This window comes from Somniosus microcephalus, chromosome 2 (assembly GCF_052327205.1).
Source record: "Somniosus microcephalus isolate GS21.2 chromosome 2, FLI_Smic_1.0, whole genome shotgun sequence".
Classification (NCBI taxonomy): domain Eukaryota; kingdom Metazoa; phylum Chordata; class Chondrichthyes; order Squaliformes; family Somniosidae; genus Somniosus; species Somniosus microcephalus.
In genome coordinates this window covers 100,895,005-100,916,929 of record NC_140988.1, presented here as the reverse complement: position 1 = coordinate 100,916,929, position 21,925 = coordinate 100,895,005, and the positions used below count along the sequence as shown (strand labels likewise).

Sequence of the window (21,925 nt, the reverse complement as noted above, 5' to 3'; positions counted from 1 at the left end):
TGAACCCAAGATCTCGGTTGAGGCCGTCCTCATGGGTGCGGAACTTCACAGAAATCACAGAAACCCCACAATGCAGATAGAGGCCATTTCGGCCCATCGAGCCTGCACCGACACATATCCCACCCGATCCCTGTAACCCCACGTATTTAATCCCCCTAACACTAAGGGTCAATTTATCATAGTCAATCAACCTAACCCGCACATCTTTGGACTTGGCTATCAGTTTCTGCTCGATGATTTTGCGTTGTCGTGTGTCTCGAAGGCCGCCTTGGAGAATGCTTACCCGAAGATCAGAGGCTGAATGTCCTTGACTGCTGAAGTGTTCCCCGACTGGGAGGGAACACTCCTGCCTGGCGATTGTTGCGCGGTGTCCGTTCATCCTTGGTCGCCGTGTCTGCATGGTCTCGCCGATGTACCATGCTCCGGGGCATCCTTTCCTGCAACGTATGAGGTAGACAACGTTGGCCGAGGCACATGAGTATGTACCTGGTGGGTGGTGTCCTCACTTGTGATGATGGTATCTGTGTTGATGATCTGGCATGTCTTGCAGAGGTTGCTGTGGCAGGGTTGTGTGGTGTCGTGGTCGCTGTTCTCCTGAAAGCTGGGTAATTTGCTGCGAACGATGGTCTGTTTGAGGTTAGGCGGCTGTTTGAAGGCGAGTAGTGGAGGCGTGGGGATGGCCTTAGCGAGGTGTTCGTCGTCATCGATGACATGTTGAAGGCTGCGAAGAACATGGCGTAGTTTCTCCGCTCCGGGGAAGTACTGGACGACGAAGGGTACTCTGTTGGTTGTGTCCCGTGTTTGTCTTCTGAGGAGGTCTATGCGATTTTTCGCTGTGGCCCATCGGAACTGTCGATCGACGAGTCGAGCGTCATATCCCGTTCTTACGAGGGCGTCTTTCAGTGTCTGTAGGTGTCCATCGCGTTCCTCCTCGTCTGAGCAGATCCTGTGTATTCGCAGGGCTTGTCCATAGGGGATGGCTTCTTTAACGTGGTTAGGGTGGAAGCTGGAGAAGTGGAGCATCGTGAGGTTGTCCGTGGGCTTGCTGAGGTGTCCGTCTTTGATGGAGATTCGTGTGCCCAAGAATGAAACCGATTCTGAGGAGTAGTCCATGGTGAGTTTGATGGTGGGATGGAACTTGTTGATGTTATCGTGTAGTCTTTTCAGTGATTCTTCGCCGTGGGTCCATAGGAAGAAAATGTCGTTGATGTATCTGGTGTATAGCGTTGGTTGGAGGTCCTGTGCAGCGAAGAAGTCTTGCTCGAACTTGTGCATGAAGATGTTGGCGTATTGGGGTGCAAATTTGGTCCCCATGGCTGTTCCGTGCGTTTGGGTAAAGAACTGGTTGTCGAAGTTGAAGACATTGTGGTCAAGGATGAAGCGGATGAGTTGTAGGATGGCGTCTGGAGATTGGCTGTTGTTGGTGTTGAGTACTGAGGCTGTCGCAGCGATCCCGTCATCGTGGGGGATACTGGTGTAGAGTGCCGAGACGTCCATCGTGGCGAGGAGTGTTCTTGGTTCAAGTCACGACAGAAGCTGGGGGTTCCCTGTACGATGGGTTTCAGGATGCCCTCGACGTATCCAGAGAGGTTCTCACACAGGGTTCCGTTGCCTGATACGATAGGACGTCCGGGTGTGTTGGCTTTGTGTATCTTTGGGAGGCAGTAGAAGACTCCCACGCGGGGAGTACGTGGGATGAGAGCGCGTAGGATGCTTTGAAGGTCTGGATCAAAGGTCTGGATCAGTCTGTTGAGTTGGCGGGTGTGTTCTTTGGTCGGATCTGCGGGTAACTGTCTGTAGTGTTCCTGGTTGTCCAGTTGTCGGTATGCTTCTTTGCAATAGTCTGTTCAGTTCTGTATGACGATGGCTCTTCCTTTGTCTGCTGGTTTGATGACGATGTTGCGGTTGGTCTTGAGAGCGTGGATGGCGTTGCGTTGTGCTCAGGTGACATTCTGGACTGTCTTGAGTGCGGCTGATGAATTTGGTGTTGATGCATCTCCTGACAGCTTGAGCATACATGTCAAGCTTAGGGCAGCGACCCTCCGGAGGGGTCCAATTTGACTCTTTCTTCTTCGGTTGCTGCACTGCGGATCCCTCTGTCTGCTGGTCCGGATCATTGATTGTCTCATTGGGTTCGCTGCTGACATCTTGGGATTTGTGGAAGAATTCCCGGAGCCTCATTCTCCTGATGAATTCCTCTGTGTCTGCCGCGAGACCGATGGGGTCCATTTTGGTGGTGGGGCAGAAATTGAGCCCTCGGCTGAGAACTTCAATTTCGTCTGGTTGAAGGGTGTGGTCGGACAGGTTGACGATGGACTTCCCTGTGGTTTCAACCGTGGTACCGGGGGAGGCTTGGTTGCTGCTGCTGGTGATGCCGAGTTTCTCAAGCTTCCTGTTCTTGGTGTGCATGTAGGCAGCGTAGTCCCATTGCCTCGTCTGTTTGGCGGTGTCTCGTAGCTGGTCTGCTGTGTCCTGAGCACAGGCTGTTAGAAAGATTACCTGTAAACATCTGACATTATTCTGTGACTATATAAGCTGTGTTTTTATGCATCTCTCCACTTCACCTGACGGAGCAGCGCTCCGAAAGCTTGTGATTTCAAATAAAGCTTTTGGACTATAACCTGGTGTTGTGATTTCTTAAATTAAAGATACATTAACAAAGTCAAAACCCTAACTTACAAGCAACAGGTAACTAGCCTGGCAGGGCCATCCTATGGCCCCCCCGTGTGGAATGTTTATGTTTCACCTAATCTAACTGATTAAAAAGACTGTCTCAAATTCTAATGCAAGCTTTCCAGGAAAACAAAACTTACCATTTAAAAACAGTGTTATTCATGTAGCCATATACATTTTTAGACACCCCTAGTTTCTAACAGTACCATGTTAAAGGCTTTCATGTGCACCACATGTGCTGAATTTTCCCCAAGCACCATATTTATCACTCCCTCAAAGAATACTATTTGGTTTGAGAAGCACAATCTTCCTTTCTGAAATCTGTGGCTGCTTCTAATTATTTTCTCTTCATCTAGATATTTAATAATTACATCTTTATTTGAAGATTCCAATATTTTCTCTATTGCAGATGTTAGCTAACAGGTTTGTAATTACCTGGGTTAGCTCTATCTCCCTTTTGGGAAAGGGCAATACATTGGACACTCTCAAGTCCTCTTAAACACAATAACACTCGTATGTAATTGGCTCTCATTTTAAGGTTATGTCCCTTTGTTTTGGACTCCCCTGTCAGAGGAACTAGTTTCTCTCCTATCAAATCCTTTAATCATCATAAGCACCTCAATTCGATTACCCCTTAATCTTTTGGAATCAGTCCATCTAGACCACATTGTTAAAGTGTTATGAATTTGAGTACAGAGACTCACGGGTTTGTTGAGCCTGTTTTCCAACCGCAGACCAGTATTTGCAAGCTACTGCAATGATTTGCGATAATCGTGCGAGCAATTTTTAATTTATAAACAACAAATCATGCCGCTGCACTTAGACTTAAAAATAATGGTGTTGATGGCCTGGCAGTCAAACTGGCGATAATCCAACAAATTGGCGATGGGCACTGATTTTAATGGGGGCGGAGCTATGATATTTAACCGTTCAGCTGTTTCTACGAGGGAAATGGTGGTGCGCGCAAATGTCCCAGAAAATTATGGTGTGGTGTAAGTTACTTGCACCATATGTTGGCATATGCCGTGGATGCAGTATTAGTATGGTGCAATTTTTCAGGAAATTACGGGTCATCGTTCAGAATGGAGAGTGATGATGAAAAGAAGAGTTGGTTACAAATTTTATAAACTTTAGATCAGACAAGAAAGCCTTGTGATTATATAGCATGATAACGCTTGACCGAAAAATCTGAGCACTTAACATAATCAAACTAATTTTATATTCAGCGACTGTTATGTTCGGCAAACAGGACAGCCATTTTGCACATACGATTCTGCAAATAACTGAGATTGTTGTGTCGGTACCTTTTTACCTAGACACAATTAGAACTCAGAACTCAGAGATTCAAACATGAAGTGCTTTATTCGAAGGGAAAGGGAAGTTCTGGAGCGTTCTGAACAAAGAGAGCTAAACTTAACCAAGAGAATACCCAACCATTTATCTGCTGTGACAGCGCCACCACAGGTGGGAGGAGAACACACAATACATAACATATTCCTCCCCTCTTAACTGGAAGGTCCACATTATTCCTCAACAGGTAAGTTACTTTCAATGCACTCAACTAACCTAGGGTAGAGGTAGACTGCCTCAAACCCTGATTTTACCCTGGGGTTTATTCTGCCCCAGTCTTGTGGGTAAGTCACTAAGCCTACAGATCCAAGCGTCTTGGAGGCTGCCGCTCTCTGACAGGATACCGGCGGTCATCGCTGGCTTCCACAGCAGTAGGCATTGACACAGGCCTAGATGGAGAAGGTGCCTGTGTCAGTCGAAAGTCAGGAGTTTGCACAGGTGGAACAGTCTCTTTGACTTCCTGTGTTGGAGAAGAGCACTGTGGCAAAGGATGCTGGTTTGTGGTATCATCCGGAAACAGTTCAGGCCAACCAGCCGTTGGAGCCTCTGTGGCTGTCTCTGCTCCTAGCAACAGTTGATCTGTGTGTCTTCTCCAGACGACGTCCTCAGCAGTCTCAACCGTGTAAGACACAGGGCCCGTCTGCGCGATCACCGTAGCAGGAACCCATTTCGGTCCAGTGTTGTAGTTTCGAGCTAGGACGTGCTCTCCCGGATGAAACCGTCTCTCCTTGGCTCTTTTCTCTCTCTTTTCAACTTGAGCTTGTTGTTGACGATGGACAACCTGCTCTGCCCTTGGAGGTTTGAGTAAGTCAAAACTTGCCCGCAACTGCCTCTTCATCATGAGCGAAGCAGGGGAAGTTTTGGTTGTGGCATACGGCTCGTTCCTGTAGGACAACAGGAAGCTGTTCAGACGTTGGTGGATTGAGCCCTGACCTTGCGATGCCTTCAAGGCGTGCTTCAAAGTTTGCACGAGCCTTTCTGCCTGGCCGTTAGTAGAGGGATGATAGGGCGCAGACCTGATGTGTTGGACACCATTCACATGCAGGAAGGTTGCAAACTCCTGTGATACAAATTGTGGACCGTTGTCACTTACGAGTTGTTCCGGTGAGCCATAACGGCTGAACATCTCCCCAAGTTTCTCAATTGTTTTCTCTGCCGTGGTAGACCTCATCACAGCGACCTCCGGCCACTTGCTACGAGCGTCCACAACCACCATAAACATCTTCTCTTCGAAAGGACCGGCGAAGTCCACATGTACTCGCTGCCACACTTCTGCAGGCCAATCCCAGGGGTGTAGGGTTGCCAGCTGTGGAACATTCCGGACCCTTTGACATGGGGAACATGTTTTGGCTTTCTCCTCAATATTCCCATCGAGACCTGGCCACCAGAAGTAGCTTCTTGCCATTTCCTTCATCCGAACCATCCCACTGTGGCCTGTATGAAGTTGTTGCAGTATAGGTTCCCTCAGAGGTGGCGGAATGATGACACGGCGTCCCCAAAGAAGACAGCCTGCCTGGACGGAGAGCTCATTTCTTTTTGAAACGTAAGGTTTCAAACTCGGAGAATCTCCTATAGCTCTCCCTCGAATGACATCGTCCATTACCTCAGACAGGACTGGATCATTGCGGGTGTACCTTCGGACCTGAACTGCTCCCTCCACTTGTCTAAAGTTGAAGATGTCTATCTGACGAGGCTCTGGGGGAGTAACAGGCAAGGGTAGCCTCGAGAGACCGTCTGCGTTGCCGTGCAAGTCTGATTTGCGATATTTGATGTCGTATGTGTGTCCTGACAACAGTAAAGCCCACCTTTGCATCCTGCTTGCAGCAAGAGACGGAATTCCGGTGTGGGGCCCGAAGATTGAAGTCAATGGACGGTGGTCCGTCAGGAGTGTGAACCTTCTCCCAAACAGGTACTGATGAAATTTTCGAATTCCAAAAACGATTCCCAAGGCCTCGCGCTCGATCTGCGCATAGTTACTCTCGGCCTTGTTCAAGGTGCGTGATGCGAAGGCGATAGGTTTCTCTTCACCCGAAGGCATGATGTGGGATATGATTGCTCCCACACCATATGGTGGTGCATCACATGCTAGCTGCACGGGTAGCTTTGGGTCGAAGTGTGTCAGGACCTCCGATTTCAGCAATGCTTTCTTTGCTTGGGCGAAAGCTTCGTTGCACAGTTCAGTCCATTTCCATGTTTTGCCTTGACATAGCAACTGATGTAACGGCTTCAGCAATGTTGCTAAGTCTGGAATAAACTTCCCATAGTAGTTAAGTAGCCCCAGAAATGAACGTAACTGGCTCACATTCTGGGGTGCTGGGGCCTCCACGATCGCCTTGACCTTTGACGGCGCCTTATGCAGGCCAGTAGCGTCAATCACATGCCCCAGGTACTCAACTGAAGACTGAAAGAATTCATATTTGTCTTTACGAACTCTGAGTCCGTACTCTCAGTCGTTGTAGTGTCGCATCCAAGTTCAGAAGATGATCCTCATTTGTCCCAGTGACAAGGATGTCGTCCAGGTAGCACTGGACTCCTGGCAGTCCACTCAAAATCTGATCCATTGCGCTTTGGAATAGAGCAGGGGCCGACGTAATTCTAAACGGAAGGCGGCTGTACCTGTATAGCCCCTTGTCTGTCACAATTGTCAGCAGCTCCTTTGATTTGTCATTGACATGCATTTGTAGATAAGCCTGGCATAAGTCTATTTTGCTGAACTTTTGCACTCCGGCCAGGCCCGTAAAAAGATCATCAATGAGGGGAAGAGGGTACTGTTCCGCAGACAGCACCGGGCTAATAGTCACTTTAAAATCCCCATTTGCTCACGCTCACAGGCTCCAGGACTCCATTCTCAACTAAGGCCTCCAAGTTAGCCTCAACTTTTGGCCTAATTGCATAGGGTACAGGTCGGGCTTTGTGAAACTTCGGCTTGCTGTCAGGTTTAATGTCCAGTCTCACGCTGATCTTTTTCATGCTCCCAAGTTCCCCATTGAAGAGTTCTGCATGTTTGTTTAACACTGCAGTCAGACCTGACTCCCCTTTTGACATCATGCGGACTGCAGGCCAGTCCAGCGTGATTTTCTCTAGCCACGCACGTCCCCGTAGCGATGGGTAATTTCCCTTTACCACATATAGTGGCAGTTTTGCAGTCTGTCCATTCAATTTAACTGTCACCTCAATGATGCCTCTCATGGCCACAGGTTCGCCGGTATACGTCTTTAGCACAATGTTTGTTGGCTGAAGGGTAAGATGCTTTAGCATTTTGTTGCAGACAGTGTCTGAAACAAGGGACACAGCCGCGCCTGTGTCCACCTCCATCCGCACTGATTGTCCCTCCACCAGTGGTGACACCCAGTAGCCATTTGAACCACCTGCAACCGTCAGTATGTGCACCTCTTCCTCCTTAGAGGTGTCGCTCCCCTCTGTTTTGCTTGTTCCATCATACTGCACTGAATGAACACTTTTTCCTCTCTTGTCCAAATACAGACATTTTGCTTCCATGCTTCCCAGCTCTGTTCTTTTTTTTACCTCTACAGGCGCGTTCAATGTGACCCTTTTTGCCACAATTTCAGCATTCCAGCTCCGTACACCAGCAGTCATTAGCGTGATGGCCCGTTTTCCCACAACGGTAACATGTGCCGTTCCGCGCACCTTTAGGCTCAGACGACACCTTGTGAACTCTCCCTGTTGAACTCAACTGGTGAGCCTCCTTTTCCGCCATCTCCATGGAGACACTAACTTCAATGGCCTTTTCAAGAGTAAGGTTGTCCTCCGTAAGAAGGTGATTCTGTGTGGCTGCACTTTGCAGACCACACACAAGTCTGTCTCTAATGGTGTCATTCAGCACCTCCTTGAACTGGCAGTGTTCCGACAACCTTTTTAAAGCAGCAATAAACATCGTCACTGATTCCCCCTCCTCTTGATTCCGTTTGGTTATTGCTGAGAGATTTAGGTTTCACAGAGGTTTTGGTGAAAAATGTGCTCCAAGAATTTCCACTAGTTGCTTATATGTTTTAGTTCCTGGCTTATCTGGCTGCACAAGGCTGCGAAGTAAATTGAATGTCTTCGGCCCCAGTACACTCAAAAAGGTAGGCACGACCTTTTCGTTTGCCACCGCATTCGCCAAGACAAAATAGTCAAAACATTCCATATAAGCGCTCCATTGCTCCACATTTTCATCAAAATCACCGATGTTTCCTAATATAGTAGCCATCTCATGTTTCAAATTTAAATTTCTGTTTACTCACCGCACCCGTAACGTACGCAGAATCATCCGCTCCTCGTCGCCACTTTGTTGTGTCAGTACCTTTTTACCTAGACACAATTAGAACTCAGAACTCAGAGATTCAAACATGAAGTGCTTTATTCGAAGGGAAGGGGAAGTTCTGGAGAGTTCCGAACAAAGAGAACTGAACTTAACCAAGAGAACACCCAACCATTTATCTGCTGTGACAGCGCCACCACAGGTGGGAGGAGAACACACAATACATAAGAGATGAATTACTTTTTTGTGGTTTTGGTTAAGGGAGGATGGTTTACCAGTTTAATTGTGAGAAATCTTTTCAAGTAGTGCCATGGAATCTTTAATATCCATCTGAACAACAACAAGTTGTATTCAAATAGCACCGTTAACATGGTAAAGATGCCCCAAGGCACTTCAGAGTAGTAATCAGATAAAAATGGATGCCAAGCCAAAGAAGGAAATACTAGGTGGGGTGACCAAAACCTTGGTCCAAGAGCTGGTTTTTAAAGAGGGTCTTAAAGGAGGAGAGGGAGGTGGAGAGGGTTAGGGACAGGCTCCAGAGTGCGGGCCTGAACAGTTGAAGGCACAGCCATCAATAGTGGGACAAAGCGAGCGGGGGATGCACAAAAGGCCCGATTCAGTGGAACGCTGAGTTCTCGGGGAGGGGAGTAGGGATGGAGGTTACAGAGATGCAGAGTGGCGAGCCCATGAAGGGATACACGCATAAGGAGGAGAATTTTTAAATTTGAGACATTGGGGGTCTGCGAGTCATTGTCAATTACCAAGGATAGAGGTTGTGAATGGGATTTGGTGTGGGATAGGATATGGGCAGCAGAGATTTGGATGAGCTGATAGAGGGTGGAAAAAGGGAAGTTAGCCAGGATAACATTGGAATAGTCGAGTCTGGAGGTGACAAAATCATTGACGAGGGCTTTGGCAGCAGATGGGCCAAGGTAGGAGCAGAGGTGGCGAATGTTAATGAGACTGAAGCAGGCGGTATTTGTAATGGAGAGGATAAGGGGTTGAAAGCTCAGCTTGTGGTTGAATAGGATGCCAAGGTTGCAAACAGTCGGATTCAACCTGAGACAGTGACGGTGGCCGTGGCTGGAATCGGTTGCAAGGGTATTGAGTTTGTGGTAGGGGCCAAAGATGGTGCCTTCAGTTTCCCAGCATTTAATTAGAGGATATTCCAGCTTTTCGAAGACTGAATGTTGGACATGTAGTCTGATAATGCAGAGGAACTAGAACTATCAGGACAATTAGGTGGGGCCCCTGTTTAGTGTCTCATCTGAAGGATGATACCTTCCCTCATTGCACTTGTGTGTCAACCTAGGTTGGTGCTTGACCCTACAATCTTCTGATTTGGAGGCGAGAATGCTTCGAACCGAGTCAAGCTGACACATAAATGATTAGGTTGGAATATTGAAGTCATATTAAATGAATTCTAGGGGACATTGGGTCTGATACTATTAAGTAATTTGATTGTAACTCATATCAAGCTACATATAAAATACTCATGTTAAGTTTTTTTTTAACTTTCATACTTCATCAGGTCAGACCACTGGCTGAATATTTTTGGTGTTGAACATATCCTTGAGGAAGATCTTGGATAAATCTGGAAATTAAGTGTTGTATGTTAAATACCAAAATCCACATTTTATTGCATGACGGTTTTACAGGTTAATGGAAATGGCACTCAAGGTACGGGAAAGATGCTTAACTTCTCGAGGTACAGTGTTTGAAATGATTCTAGTTTCGTAATCTGGCTTCTATTTGTTTGTGAGCAGTGGGTGGAGAAAAAAAACGAAATGGCTTTTTAGTAATTGTAGTAGGAGAATGATGGACTTCCAACCATATCTCCAGAGGTGAAATGTGAGGAAAAGTTGCGTTGAATATTGATATTCCTGTTGGAAAGTTTATTGGTCAATAATTCGCAGAATGTTTCTGCAGGGAGAAATGTTTGTACCCTGGAGAGAGACATTTCCTGTCAAACTGATTATGGAGTTGCATTGATGACACCAGTGTGTGATCCAGGGTGATTCCTTTACAGTTCAAGCTGCCCCATCCATCTTGCCTGAAGTAGGAAACAAAGGGTGGTTGAAATTGGGACGGTAAGAGGTAATTACAGGTAAAGAGTAGAGCATGGAGAAGATGTGTTTTTATCTTTCCAATTTATGGGTACATTTACTTTTTCCAGTGTTCCTCCAGTACTTTGTTTATTTTCTTTAGTGTATTACATAGGTGAAATTCAAGTGTTTAATTCCTTTATTGCTCATTTTATTTTTTCCCCCTCTGAAGTACAATATCAAGGCCATTGTTTTTTCAGCTTTTAAATTAGATGAGAGAAATTTATAAATTCAGATTTTATGCAATTTTTTTCGAAGTCTCTCAGTTTCACATTACAGGTAGTCCATTAAAACCAGGAAAACAATTTTTTTTTGATGAATTCTACCTACGTTAACCTTGATAGCTATTATCATGGGTTTACTGCTCTATCTGTTTCATCGGATTACACTTCTTTCCATGCTGAGGCAAATCAATACTTTGAAGCAAGGGATGACAGAGGCATCACTTCAGAATTGAACATGGCTGTCAGACTGTCTTTGGGTGACTTTTGTTCACTATTATACTCTTAAGCTTTAATTTTTCTGTATCTTATTCTGGATGTTTTAAGAATTCCCTTGTGGCATTTCTTTCTTGTTAAATAGAACTAACTTTAAATTTGAGGCGGGGTGGGGGAGGTCAAGTCCAAAGATCCTTTAAGCTGATTTGAATTGCTTTTTGCTTTGGTTCAGCTTATTTGATGTGAATCTGCATCAGTGGTAAGACTGCCCATTGTGTTTGAGTTTTCTCTCTCTCAAATGACACCCTTTGGGACCATTGAAACTTGAGAAAATTAGAACCAAATTAAAGGATGTAGCTGACACACTTCAAAGCTGTTTGCCAGGACTGTTTCATAAGATCAAGGTTCAGTAGAAGCTGTCAACAGGGTCGAAAATGAGTTGACTAACATAGAACAGCATCATATTTGTAATGCTTTGCTGGTACAGTTACATGATTCCTCATTGGATTTACCATTTAACACAATCCAAGTCCATCCTGTCATTTACAAAGTGCTGTTTGATTTCCTTTTTATCACTTGTTTTAGGTCAAACTTCTCTTTAATGTTCTTTAAAGAGACAGAGATTGATAAAAGGGAAAGAGTAACCCGCTAACATGATTTATATCTATGGATTATATGTCAGACTTGAAAAGTTAATGGTTAAATTGCGGAGGAGGTTCCAACTGTAAATTATAGGGCATTTTATAAGACATTTACTGTACACTTTATTCCACCTGCATTTCTCTTTTTCCCTTCACCCCCCTCACCATATTTCTTGAATATACTTCTGCCTGCATATGTACTTGAAAAACATTGATCAGTTCTTGAAACATACATGTTCTTCAGAAAAGGTAAAATGTAATTAAATGAATTTAGTTTCCAGATCTCTCAAACTTGTAAAAATGATGCTGTAATGTGAAATTGGGACCAACATATCTTTATACAACGTATGATCTGCAGCTTTGGTCCTCCTTTCAATTATACACTAGCAAGACTGATTAACAGAATTTCATCTGAGTGAATGCATTGCAAAAGATTTGAAGTATAAACACATTTTCTAACACGCAACCTATGTCAAAATGCATATTTAATGTAAAAATCTATATGTAATGTAAATTGCATATGTAAAATATTAAACATCTGAAAATGTAAGAAACCATACAGCATTTCTATGAAATGCAACATTGATGCCTAAAATCTTAAAGGATGCACATTTATGTGGTTTGTGATTATTGGTACACAGTAACAAATCCCTTTGTAAATTGTACAAAAGAAGGATTTTTGGGTAATTCTTACATTAACAGCTTTATTCCAAGCACTCCAAAAGTTTAAAGCCAAACTCAATATAAAAACTTGTCCAAGAAACAAGCTTACGTGTTTGTTTCATTATGCATTGCTTGTCTGATTGTGCCAATCACAGAGTGTCAATCTCTTGGTCCCACCTCCTCAAAAAATGCCATTTGTTAATAGGGATAGTGATTCTTTAATATTTATGCTTTAATTCTGGATGCATTAAATGGATGTATTTTTGTCTATTTGTAAATCATTAAGGGACTTTTTCCATAAAAGTGAGTAATTTAATTGTAATCATGAAGTTAAATTATTTTCATGTGATTTTAAAATACCTTAACTTTTAACAGTAAATGATTAATAACTTACCAAGTCATTAAAAAATTCAATTGTTATTCCTTGGGAGAAATATGTAAGTATTGCTTTCCTCTATGGACTAACAGCTGATGGTAATCTGTTGGTTGTCTTGACACAGACCAGCACTAGACATGTCCTACAGGATGGAGATGAGCACTTTTGTCAGAAAAATATAGTGATAAGAATTCTTCTGATTATCATCAGCTAATATGAGTTATGCTAGTGTTGTTGTAAATGTGTGAAAGATGATCGAGGCTATCAATGTGATCCCATTCCCTACAGCCCTTTTGACTTGAAGTGTCTGATTGTAACAGTGATAAGATTATAAATAAAAATGTAATATTATTCCTTTTTGTCTTGATAGTCTCTGTGTGCCCAGTATTCAGCAGAAAGACGTGAAGAAGAAAAGATGTGTGATCACCTAATAAGAGCAGCGAAGTACCGAGATCATGTGACATCCACTCAGCTGATACAGAAGATTATCAACATTTTGACAGACAAGCATGGTGCTTGGGGAAGCTCTTCACCAAGGTAAATCCACTGGTTTTATACTTATAGTTTGGTTCAGGATGGGATCCCTCAAAGCATTTGCATGAGCATAGGCTTTAGTGAGTGTACCTTAAAAAACATAAAATATAGTATTAGAAGCCATCACTCAAAAACCTTAACCACGGAGATTATAAATATATTTGGTTTACTGCAACACTTTTGATGTAGCTATTCAATTCACCATGCTAAAATATTGCTTCAAGGTTACATAGAATACACAAGATGCAACCGTACAGAAATTCTGAGGGAAGGACAAATGCTTAAGCACTTAGCATGAAACTACTATTTTCCCTATTCTAATGACTGCTACCTGTATGTAAAGAAAATGTTACACTACATTTATATTAAATGCTCACTTTTAGAGGAAAGTGTTCCGCAATGCAAACATGCCATTTGCGCAGATTTGTTACTTGGCTAAGTATCCAGAGTAATTGGCTGTGGCTTGTGTCTTCATACAGATCATGTTGCCTCAAAGTCACAGGGCTGAGCTTTCAGTGATGCTCAATATAATGTACCTGAAAACTATTTTTTGACCTTAAATTTTAATTAATTGAACTCAAAAGTTCAAAGCACTTATTGATGTGCATTGTGTTTGAATTGATATGAATGACATAGGTAGAAAGAGGGATGAGGTCCTGCAGGTAGATCTAAGGGAGCTAGGAAAGAGATTAAAAAGCAGGACCTCAGAGGTAGTAATCTCAGGATTACTCCCGGTGCCATGAGCTAGTGAGTATAGAAATAGCAGGATAGAGCAGATGAATGCGTGGCTGGCGAAATGGTGCAGGTGGGAGGGCTTTAGATTCCTGGGACATTGGGACCGGTTCTGGGGGAGGTGGGACCTGTACAGGCCGGATGGGTTGCACTTCAACAGAGCCGGGACCAGTGTCCTCACGGCTGGGTGGGGGGGTTTAAATTAATTTAGCAGGGGGATGGGCACCAGGATGTACCATTAGAAGGCAAAATCAAAGTACACAAAGGTTTGGCAGAGACAGATAGCATTAGAGTAAGAAATAGTAAGGTATTAGGTGCGGTCAGACTAAGAGAGAATACAAGAAGGTCTGAGCGGTTTATAGTGCATGTGTGTAAATGCACAAAGCATGGTAAATAAGGTTGGTGAGCTGCAAGCGCAAGTAGCCACATGGGAATATGATGTCGTGGCTCAAAAAAGGGCAGGATTGGGTACTAAATATTCCTGGATATATAAGGTGTTCGGGAAAGATGGGGACAGGAAAGAAAGGAGGGGGTGGCAGTATTGGTTAAGGAGAATGGTGCAGTGCTGGAGAGAGAGGATGTCCTGGAGGGGTCAAGGACAGAATCTATTTGGTTAGAGTGCAGAAATAATAGAGGTATAATTACACTACTAGGTGTACTCTAGGCCGCTAACTAGTGGGAAGGATTTAGAGGAGCAAATTTGCAGGGAAATTACAGAGTGGTGCAAGAACTATACAGTAGCGATAATGGGGGACTTCAACTCTCCTAATATAGACTGGGATAGTAATAGTGTGAAGGGCAGAGAGGGGGAAGAATTTCTGAAGTATGTTCAGGAGAACTTTCTTGATCAGTACGTTTCCGGCCCAATGAGGAAGGAGGCATTGCTGGATCTGGTTCTGGGGAATGAGGTGGGGCAAGTGGATCAAGTTTCTGTCGGGGAACATTTAGGGAACAGTGATCATAGTATCATAAGTTTTAGATTAGCTATGGAAAAGGACAGGGAGCAATCTAGAGTAAAAATACTTAATTGGAGGAAGGCCAATGTCAGTGGGTTGAGAATGGATCTGGCCCGGGTAAATTGGAATCAAAGATTGACCGGCAAAACTGTAATAGAACAATGGGCTGCCTTTAAAGAGGAGATGGTTCGGGTACAGTCGAGGTACATTCCCACGAGGGAGAAAGATAGGACAACCAAAGTCAGAGCTCTCTGGATGACGAGTTAGAGAGTAAGATGAAGCAGAAAAAGAGCATGTATGACCGATGTCAGGTTAAGAATACAAGTGAAAATTGGGCCGTATATAGAAAGTTCAGAGGGGAATTGTAAAACAAAATAAGAGGGGCAAAGAGAGAGTGAGAATAGATAGAATAGATTGGCAGCTAACATAAAAGAGAATTCAAAACTCTTCTATAGGCATATAAATAGTAAATGGGTAGTAAGAGGAGGAGTGGGCCAATTAGGAACCAAAAAGGAGACCTACGCATGGAGCCAGAGGGCATGGCTGAGGTACTAAATGAATATTTTGCATCTGTCTTCACCAAGGAAGAAGATGCTGCCAAAGTCATAGTGAAAGAGGAGGTAGTGGAGATACTTAATGGGCTTACAATTGATAAAGAGGAGGTACTACAATGGCTGGCTGTACTTAAAGTAGATAAATCACCAGGACTGGATGGGATGCATCGTAGGATGCTGAGGAAAGTTAAGGTGGAAATCGCAGAGGCACTGGCCATAATCTTCCAATCCTCCTTAGATACAGGAGTGGTACCAGAGGACTGGAGAATTGCAAATGTTATACCCTTTTTCAAAAAAGGGTGGAAGGATAAGCCCAGCAACTACAGCCCAGTCAGTTTAACCTCCGTATTGGGGAAGCTTTTAGAAACGATAATCAGGGACAAAATTAACAATCATTTGCACAAGTGTGGATTAATTAAGGAAAGTGATTTGTTAAAGGCAAATCGTGTTTAACTAACTTGTTCTTGCCATGGAAGGAGTTCAGTGAAGATTCACCAGGCTGATACCTGGGATGGCAGGAATGACGTATGAGGAGAGATTGGGACGATTGGGCTTGTACTCGCTGGAGTTTAGAAGAATGAAAGGGGATCTCATTGAAACTTATAAAATTCTGACAGGATTGGACAGACTAGATGCAGGAAGACTAGATGCAAGAAGGATGTTCCCGATGGTCGGGGAGTCCAGAACCAGGGGTCACAGTCTAAGGATAAGGGTTAGGCCATTTAGGACAGAAATGAGGAGGAATTTCTTCACCCAGAGAGTGGTGAACCTGTGGAATTCTCTACCACAGAAGGCAGTAGAAGCCAATTCATTAAATATATTCAAGAAAGAGTTGGATATATTTCTTAAGGCTAAAGGGATCCAGGGGTATGGGGAGAAAGCAGGGACCGGGTACTGAAATTGGATGATCAGCCATGATCGCATTGAATGGCGGAGCAGGCTCGAGGGGCCGAATGGCCTACTCCTGCTCCTATCTTCTATGTAAATCAAGTTTTTTGATGAGGTAACAGAGAGGGTTGATGAGGGCAAAGCGGTTGATGTGGTGTACATGGACTTCCAAAAGGCGTTTGATAAAGTGCCATATACGTAATAGGCTTTCCAGCAAAGTTGAAGCCCCTGGAATAAAAGGGACAGTGGCAGCATGGATATGAAATTGGCTAAGTGACAGGAAACAAAGTAATGGTGAACAGTTGTTTTTTGGACTGGAGGAAGGTGTTCCTCAGGGGTCGGTACTAGGTCCACAGCTTTTCTTGATCTATGATAATGACTTGGACTCGGGTGTACAGGGCACAATTTCAAAAGTTTGCAGATGACACAAAACTTGCAAGTATAGTGAACAGTGAGGAGGGTAGTGATAGACTTCAAGAAGACATAGACAGGCTGGTGGAATGGGCGGACTCGTGGCAGATTAAATTTAACGCAGAAAAGTGCAAAGTGATACATTTTGGTAGGAAAAACGAGGAGAGGCAACATAAAATAAAGGGTACAATTCTAAAGAGGTTGCATGAATAGAGAGACCTGGGTATATATGTGCACAAATCATTGAAGGTGGCAGGGCAGGATGAGAAAGCAGTTGAAAAAGCGTACGGGATCCTGGGCGTCATAAATAGAGGCATAGAGTACAAAAGCAAGGAAGTTATGATGAACCTTTATAAAATACTGTTTTGGTTTCAACTGGAGTATTGTGTCCAATTCTGGGCACCGCACTTTAGGAAGGATGTGAAATCCTTAGAGAGGGTGCAGAAAAGATTTACGAGAATGATTCCAGTGATGAGAAACTTCAGTTACGTGGATAGACTAGAGAAGTTGGGGTTGTTCTCCTTGGAGCAGAGAAGGTTGAGAGGAGATCTGATGGAGGTGTTCAAAATCATGAGTCTAGACAGAGTAAATAGAGAGAAACTGTTCCCATTGGCAGAAGGGTCGCGAACCAGAGGACACAGATTTAAGGTGATTGGCAGAAGAACCAAAGGCGACATTAGGAAAAAGTTTTTTACGCAGTGAATCGTTCAGATCTGGAATGCACTTCCTGAAAGGGTGGTGGAGGCAGACTTGATTGTGGCTTTCAAAAGGGAATTGGATAAGTACCTGAAGGAAAACAATTTGCAGGGCTACAGGGAAAGGGTGGGGGAGTGGGACTAGCTGAAGTGCTCTTTCAGCGAGCCAGCACGGGCTTGACAGGCCGAATGGCCTCCTTCTGTGCTGTAACCATTCTATGATTTCAAAGCTTTTGGTTAAATTGCATTTAAATCTGAAATTGTTTTTGAAAGAAAATGAGCAATGAAGGCTTGAGCGATAAATCACACATGTATATGATTAAACGTTGATGGAAGGCAAGTCTGAGTTTAATGAACAAAAAATGTGGTTATACAGCGAGCAAAAAAAGTTCTTTCAAAATCCTGAGGAACTCTTAGGATCCCACAATATTGTTTTATTTAAATTATATAATAGCTCTAAAATAGTTGCTATTCACTCCAGCTGATTAGAAAAGACCTAATTATTTATTGTTAATAAATTGACTGTTTGCAAAATTGGATATTAGTAATGCCTAAACAAACAATTCAGAAAGACAAAACATTCCTTTGTAGTGGTCATGTGTTCTGGAAACCGTATTTTCTATTGAGTTCAACTTTACAAAAATATTGCTCCAAATTCCAAATGTAACAGGAGTGATTGATGTTTGGGACTGGCCCTGTAACCTAAGGTTGGATATTTAAGAACTGTTGTGGAGGCTTGCAGTAGGCCACAAGGTCTGTGAATTAGGGAAAGCTGCTGGCCCAGTCTAGCAAAGACAATGTTAGCCCACATGGGAGTAGGATTGTGTTGGCAATTTTATCAGAAAGGCCCTGGAGTTCTTCGTATTTTTCAGTGCAACAATGGCATAAATAACAAGTTGAGGAAATTTGTGTGTAAGTGACTTACACCAGTACTTCTCTGCGTGTGGATTTTCAGAATCATTTGTGGCGCTCCTGAATTATGTTGGCGGAAACCCCACTTAGCTCATTTTCATGGCTCTGCCCTCATGCCAAAAACCATTGAGCGTGCAGTCACAGTGATTTTGTTTGTGATTTATTTTCTGGCTGCTTTCATCCTAAAATTCACCATAGTTCTATAAATTTCTGAAGCCAAGAATTTTAGGAACCCCAGGCGCCCACGCCACGATTTCCAGAAGAAACAATCACCTTCAGTGACCTTTCCATTGGGGATATCACTCTTCACCATAATCATAGAAGAGGAGCAGCAGAGGCAGAAGGACCTGAGAGTGAGGCACCATGCATGGAGGTACCAGCCCGCTCAATGTTACCTCCACCACCACCCCAACCCCTTGAGTTTACAGGCGGTGCATGTTTGAGCAGCTGTATGAATAAAGGACTGCAGTTCACCATGGAAGCCATCTCTGGGAGATTCTCCGTGTTGACCTCAATTTGTGGTCTACATCCCTGCAAGGCATTAACCATTGACATGAAGGTGCTGAACTTTTACTGCTCTGATTCCTTCCAATCATTGACGGGAGGCTTATGCTGCGTAAGCTGGGGAGCTGTGAGGTCCAGCATTCAGCAGGTGACTACTCTTCAGCAAAACACTGGAGTTCATCATGTATAGCTTGTCCTTAGCAGAACAAGCAGACATGCCCATTCAGTTCTAAAGGCTTGCTAGCTTCCCCGGGGTGCAGGGGCATTCAGTGGGACCCACGTGGCACTGAAAACTCCAGTTGAGAACCGTGTGACTTGCATCCATAGGAAGAGCTTCCATTCGCTTAATGATGCCCAGCAGTGGATACTGCATGTGAAAGGCCCAGCATGCAGACAGCTGCCGTGACGTGTTCATCCTGTCTTTTGACCATCTCATGCTTATTTGGACAGGAGAGCCGAGCCGACGGTTGGGTCTTGGGGAGGGACCCGTGGAACCAGAAAATCCCGAGCTGCAGGTGCCGGAGCCAAGGGGGTCATGCGCGGTAGGATGAGTTGGTGCTTTGGTTGACCAGAGCTGTCAGAGAACAGCTCCTGGCAGAGGTGTTCAAAGCCTGATTGCCTCCACAAAGTCTGAACTTTTAGTTTGGGCCATCCGCAGTGGGACTGTAACCCATAAGAGTCACTGACCATAGAATTAAGGTGGAAATGCAACTTTATTGCAACGATTAATGTGATAGCAACAGGTTTCTAAAAACTGGCAAGATGCTAAAAAAAAAGTTTAAATCAGGATACTTAAACAACCTTTATACACAGATGGCCTTGGCCAAGCAGGCTGTATAAATATCAGAGAGAAAAAAGTGCTGAATTGAACGCTACAGTTGCTATATTGGAAACATTTCTTTTTTTAGCACTGCTAACGATTCTCATTAGATTGAAAAGATTCTATCCTGAGCTAAGCTTGAACTATTTATAACTCCTGTAACATTTTCTGTTGTACTTTTTTAAATTTACATTAAGCCTCATTAAATAAAAGTTCAGGACAAACAGACCTGCATCAATGACTGTAAACAGAATAGTGCAATATCAAACTTTATACAGTAATTGCAAGAGCAACAGCATTTTTCAGCAGCCCTTTGCAGTAGGGAGGAGTAAGAGTAGGTGGATTCAGTAAACAGACAAGTCACCCTATTCCTTTGAGACACTGTGCATTCCCCTGGCACCTAGATGAGCCTTTCTGCCAGCTGTTTTCCTGCTCTGTTGAATAGTTTCCTCAGGACAGGAAAGATAGACTCCAGATGCTGGACTGAGGGGTCATGGGGGTGAGGTGGATTTTTGCGTATGGCAGCTGGCTCCTGGTATGGAGTTGCTGTTGGCTGCATCTCAGGAGCTTCCTCCAAAAGCTATTCCCCCTCTTGCTGCTCCACCTCCTTCTCCTTCGCATTGTCTTTCCTCTTCGTCCTTGTCCTCCACCACCAGCACCTTCCTCGCCCTCCTGGGCTGTGCTGGACCTATGGGAAGAAAATACATGAGGTTAAAATAGTTGAGTGTGTCCTTATGATACAGTCCCTGTAGAAGAGGGGGAAGGCTGGATCCATATTGTGCAGCATGGAGAGGGGCTAGGGTACTCAACTCATTCGCTGAGTCACAGTCATAGTAGTGCACAAAACTGCACAACCTTTTCCATGTAGGGTAGGGGTAGGGGGTTCAGCATGGGGATCCTTCCCATGTTACTTTGCTCCCCAGCATTGTGTGCCATTTGCCTTGCAAAGACAATAAGGAATAAACCCCAATTTTATTGTAAGTTTGCTTTTAAAATCAGAATTTGATTTTTCAAACAAATGTGCAATTTTACATAAATTTTGCTCAGAGACACTGCTGAAATCCTGACTTTTTGGGTGAGTGTCAGGATTTCAGCAGTGTGCTGGAGCTTACTTATGTGTACCAGACCTCCCCCTCATCCTTATGACTGTCCTTATAAAACCCTCTTTAACGCACTTTTGGTCACTACTCCTCTAAACTCTCTTTGGCTCGGTGCCCATTTTTGTCTGATAATGCCTCTGACGCACCTTGGGATGTATTTTTACGTTAAAGGTGCTATATAAATACTAGTTCTTGTAGGAAGAATAGAAATGTCTCCATACTGGGGCTAATAGGGAGCTGGAGAGTGATGTCCTTCTCGACAAATCGGGGGAGAATTGGCTAACCCCAAAATGGGCGTGGGGATTGCGATTAACCCACGCCCGTTCATTGCGTTGCAGGCAGCTCGTTAAATTCAGTGACCTCCCTTATGCAGCAGTATACTGCAAACTACGAGATGTTGCCTATATCTCCAGCAGCAGCTTCTAAGGAGTTGAGTGCCACGGTCACCTTGACAGCCACAAACAAAGTGATCCTTGCCCTGCTTTGAGGCTGCAATTGTGGCTGCAGCAATTGGCAGATTTCAGTCACAACCTCATTAGTGAAGCGAAAATGTCTCGAGCATTGGTCATTGCTGAAGTTGAGGTAAGAGAATTGCTCCCTAAAGACCCTCTGCGAATATGGCCTCCCGCTGACAGCCCTTCTCACCCCTCCTCCACCTCCTCCTCCCTCTTTTAGCAGCTTGTCCTGCTTTGTGTGGCCTTTCTTCATTCTCCCAGTCAAGCTCAATTCCAAGAGGACAGCCTACCAGGCCACCCATGTCTGGTAGCAACTTGTTTCAGCACAAGCTTTTAAATGAACAAAAAAGTATTTAAGCACCAGCCAGGTCACTCCCTGTAGACTATTGAAACTTTAGGCAAGTATAGAAAAACTCCCAAAACGGGTACAGTTGCACCAGCAGCCAGAAGAAATAACCCAGCAACTAACCTGCAAGTCATTTGTGATCCCTTTAAGTAGCGCTGTTGGGGGTTATTCATGCTGTTTAATGTCGTGTTCAGCTGTGTGAGGTTAAGACGGGACATAGGCTGGAGAGTGGCATTCGAAAATGGCAGCGCTGGCATCAAATCATTGTTGCACGCTGATTGACATCATAATTTGATTTATCTGGATGCTGCCGGTGGTTGTTAGGTGCACACACACGCAAATAAACCCCTTTACCAAGATAGCGTCCGGCGCACTTCCAATCGGAAGTGTGCGCGCACATCTCGGATGTCATGTTCGAGCGTTGGAAGGCCGTGTCGCACCTAAAAAAAAAAATGGGCGCTACAGAGCCCAATTTCTCCCCCATCATCTTTTATACAGTATTCTAATTAATG

General features: G+C 44.2%; 1 protein-coding gene across 2 annotated transcripts in view; it reads left to right on the top strand.

Moving 5' to 3' along the window:
- The window catches only part of lrba (LPS-responsive vesicle trafficking, beach and anchor containing), a 991,104-nt gene that overhangs the window by 443,284 nt on the left and 525,895 nt on the right, over nt 1-21,925 (top strand). For both annotated transcript variants that reach the window (XM_086011652.1, XM_086011642.1), the window contains exon 36: nt 12,877-13,043. In XM_086011652.1, the coding sequence (XP_085867778.1) occupies nt 12,877-13,043 (167 nt within the window). The remainder of the gene's footprint in view (nt 1-12,876; nt 13,044-21,925) is intronic.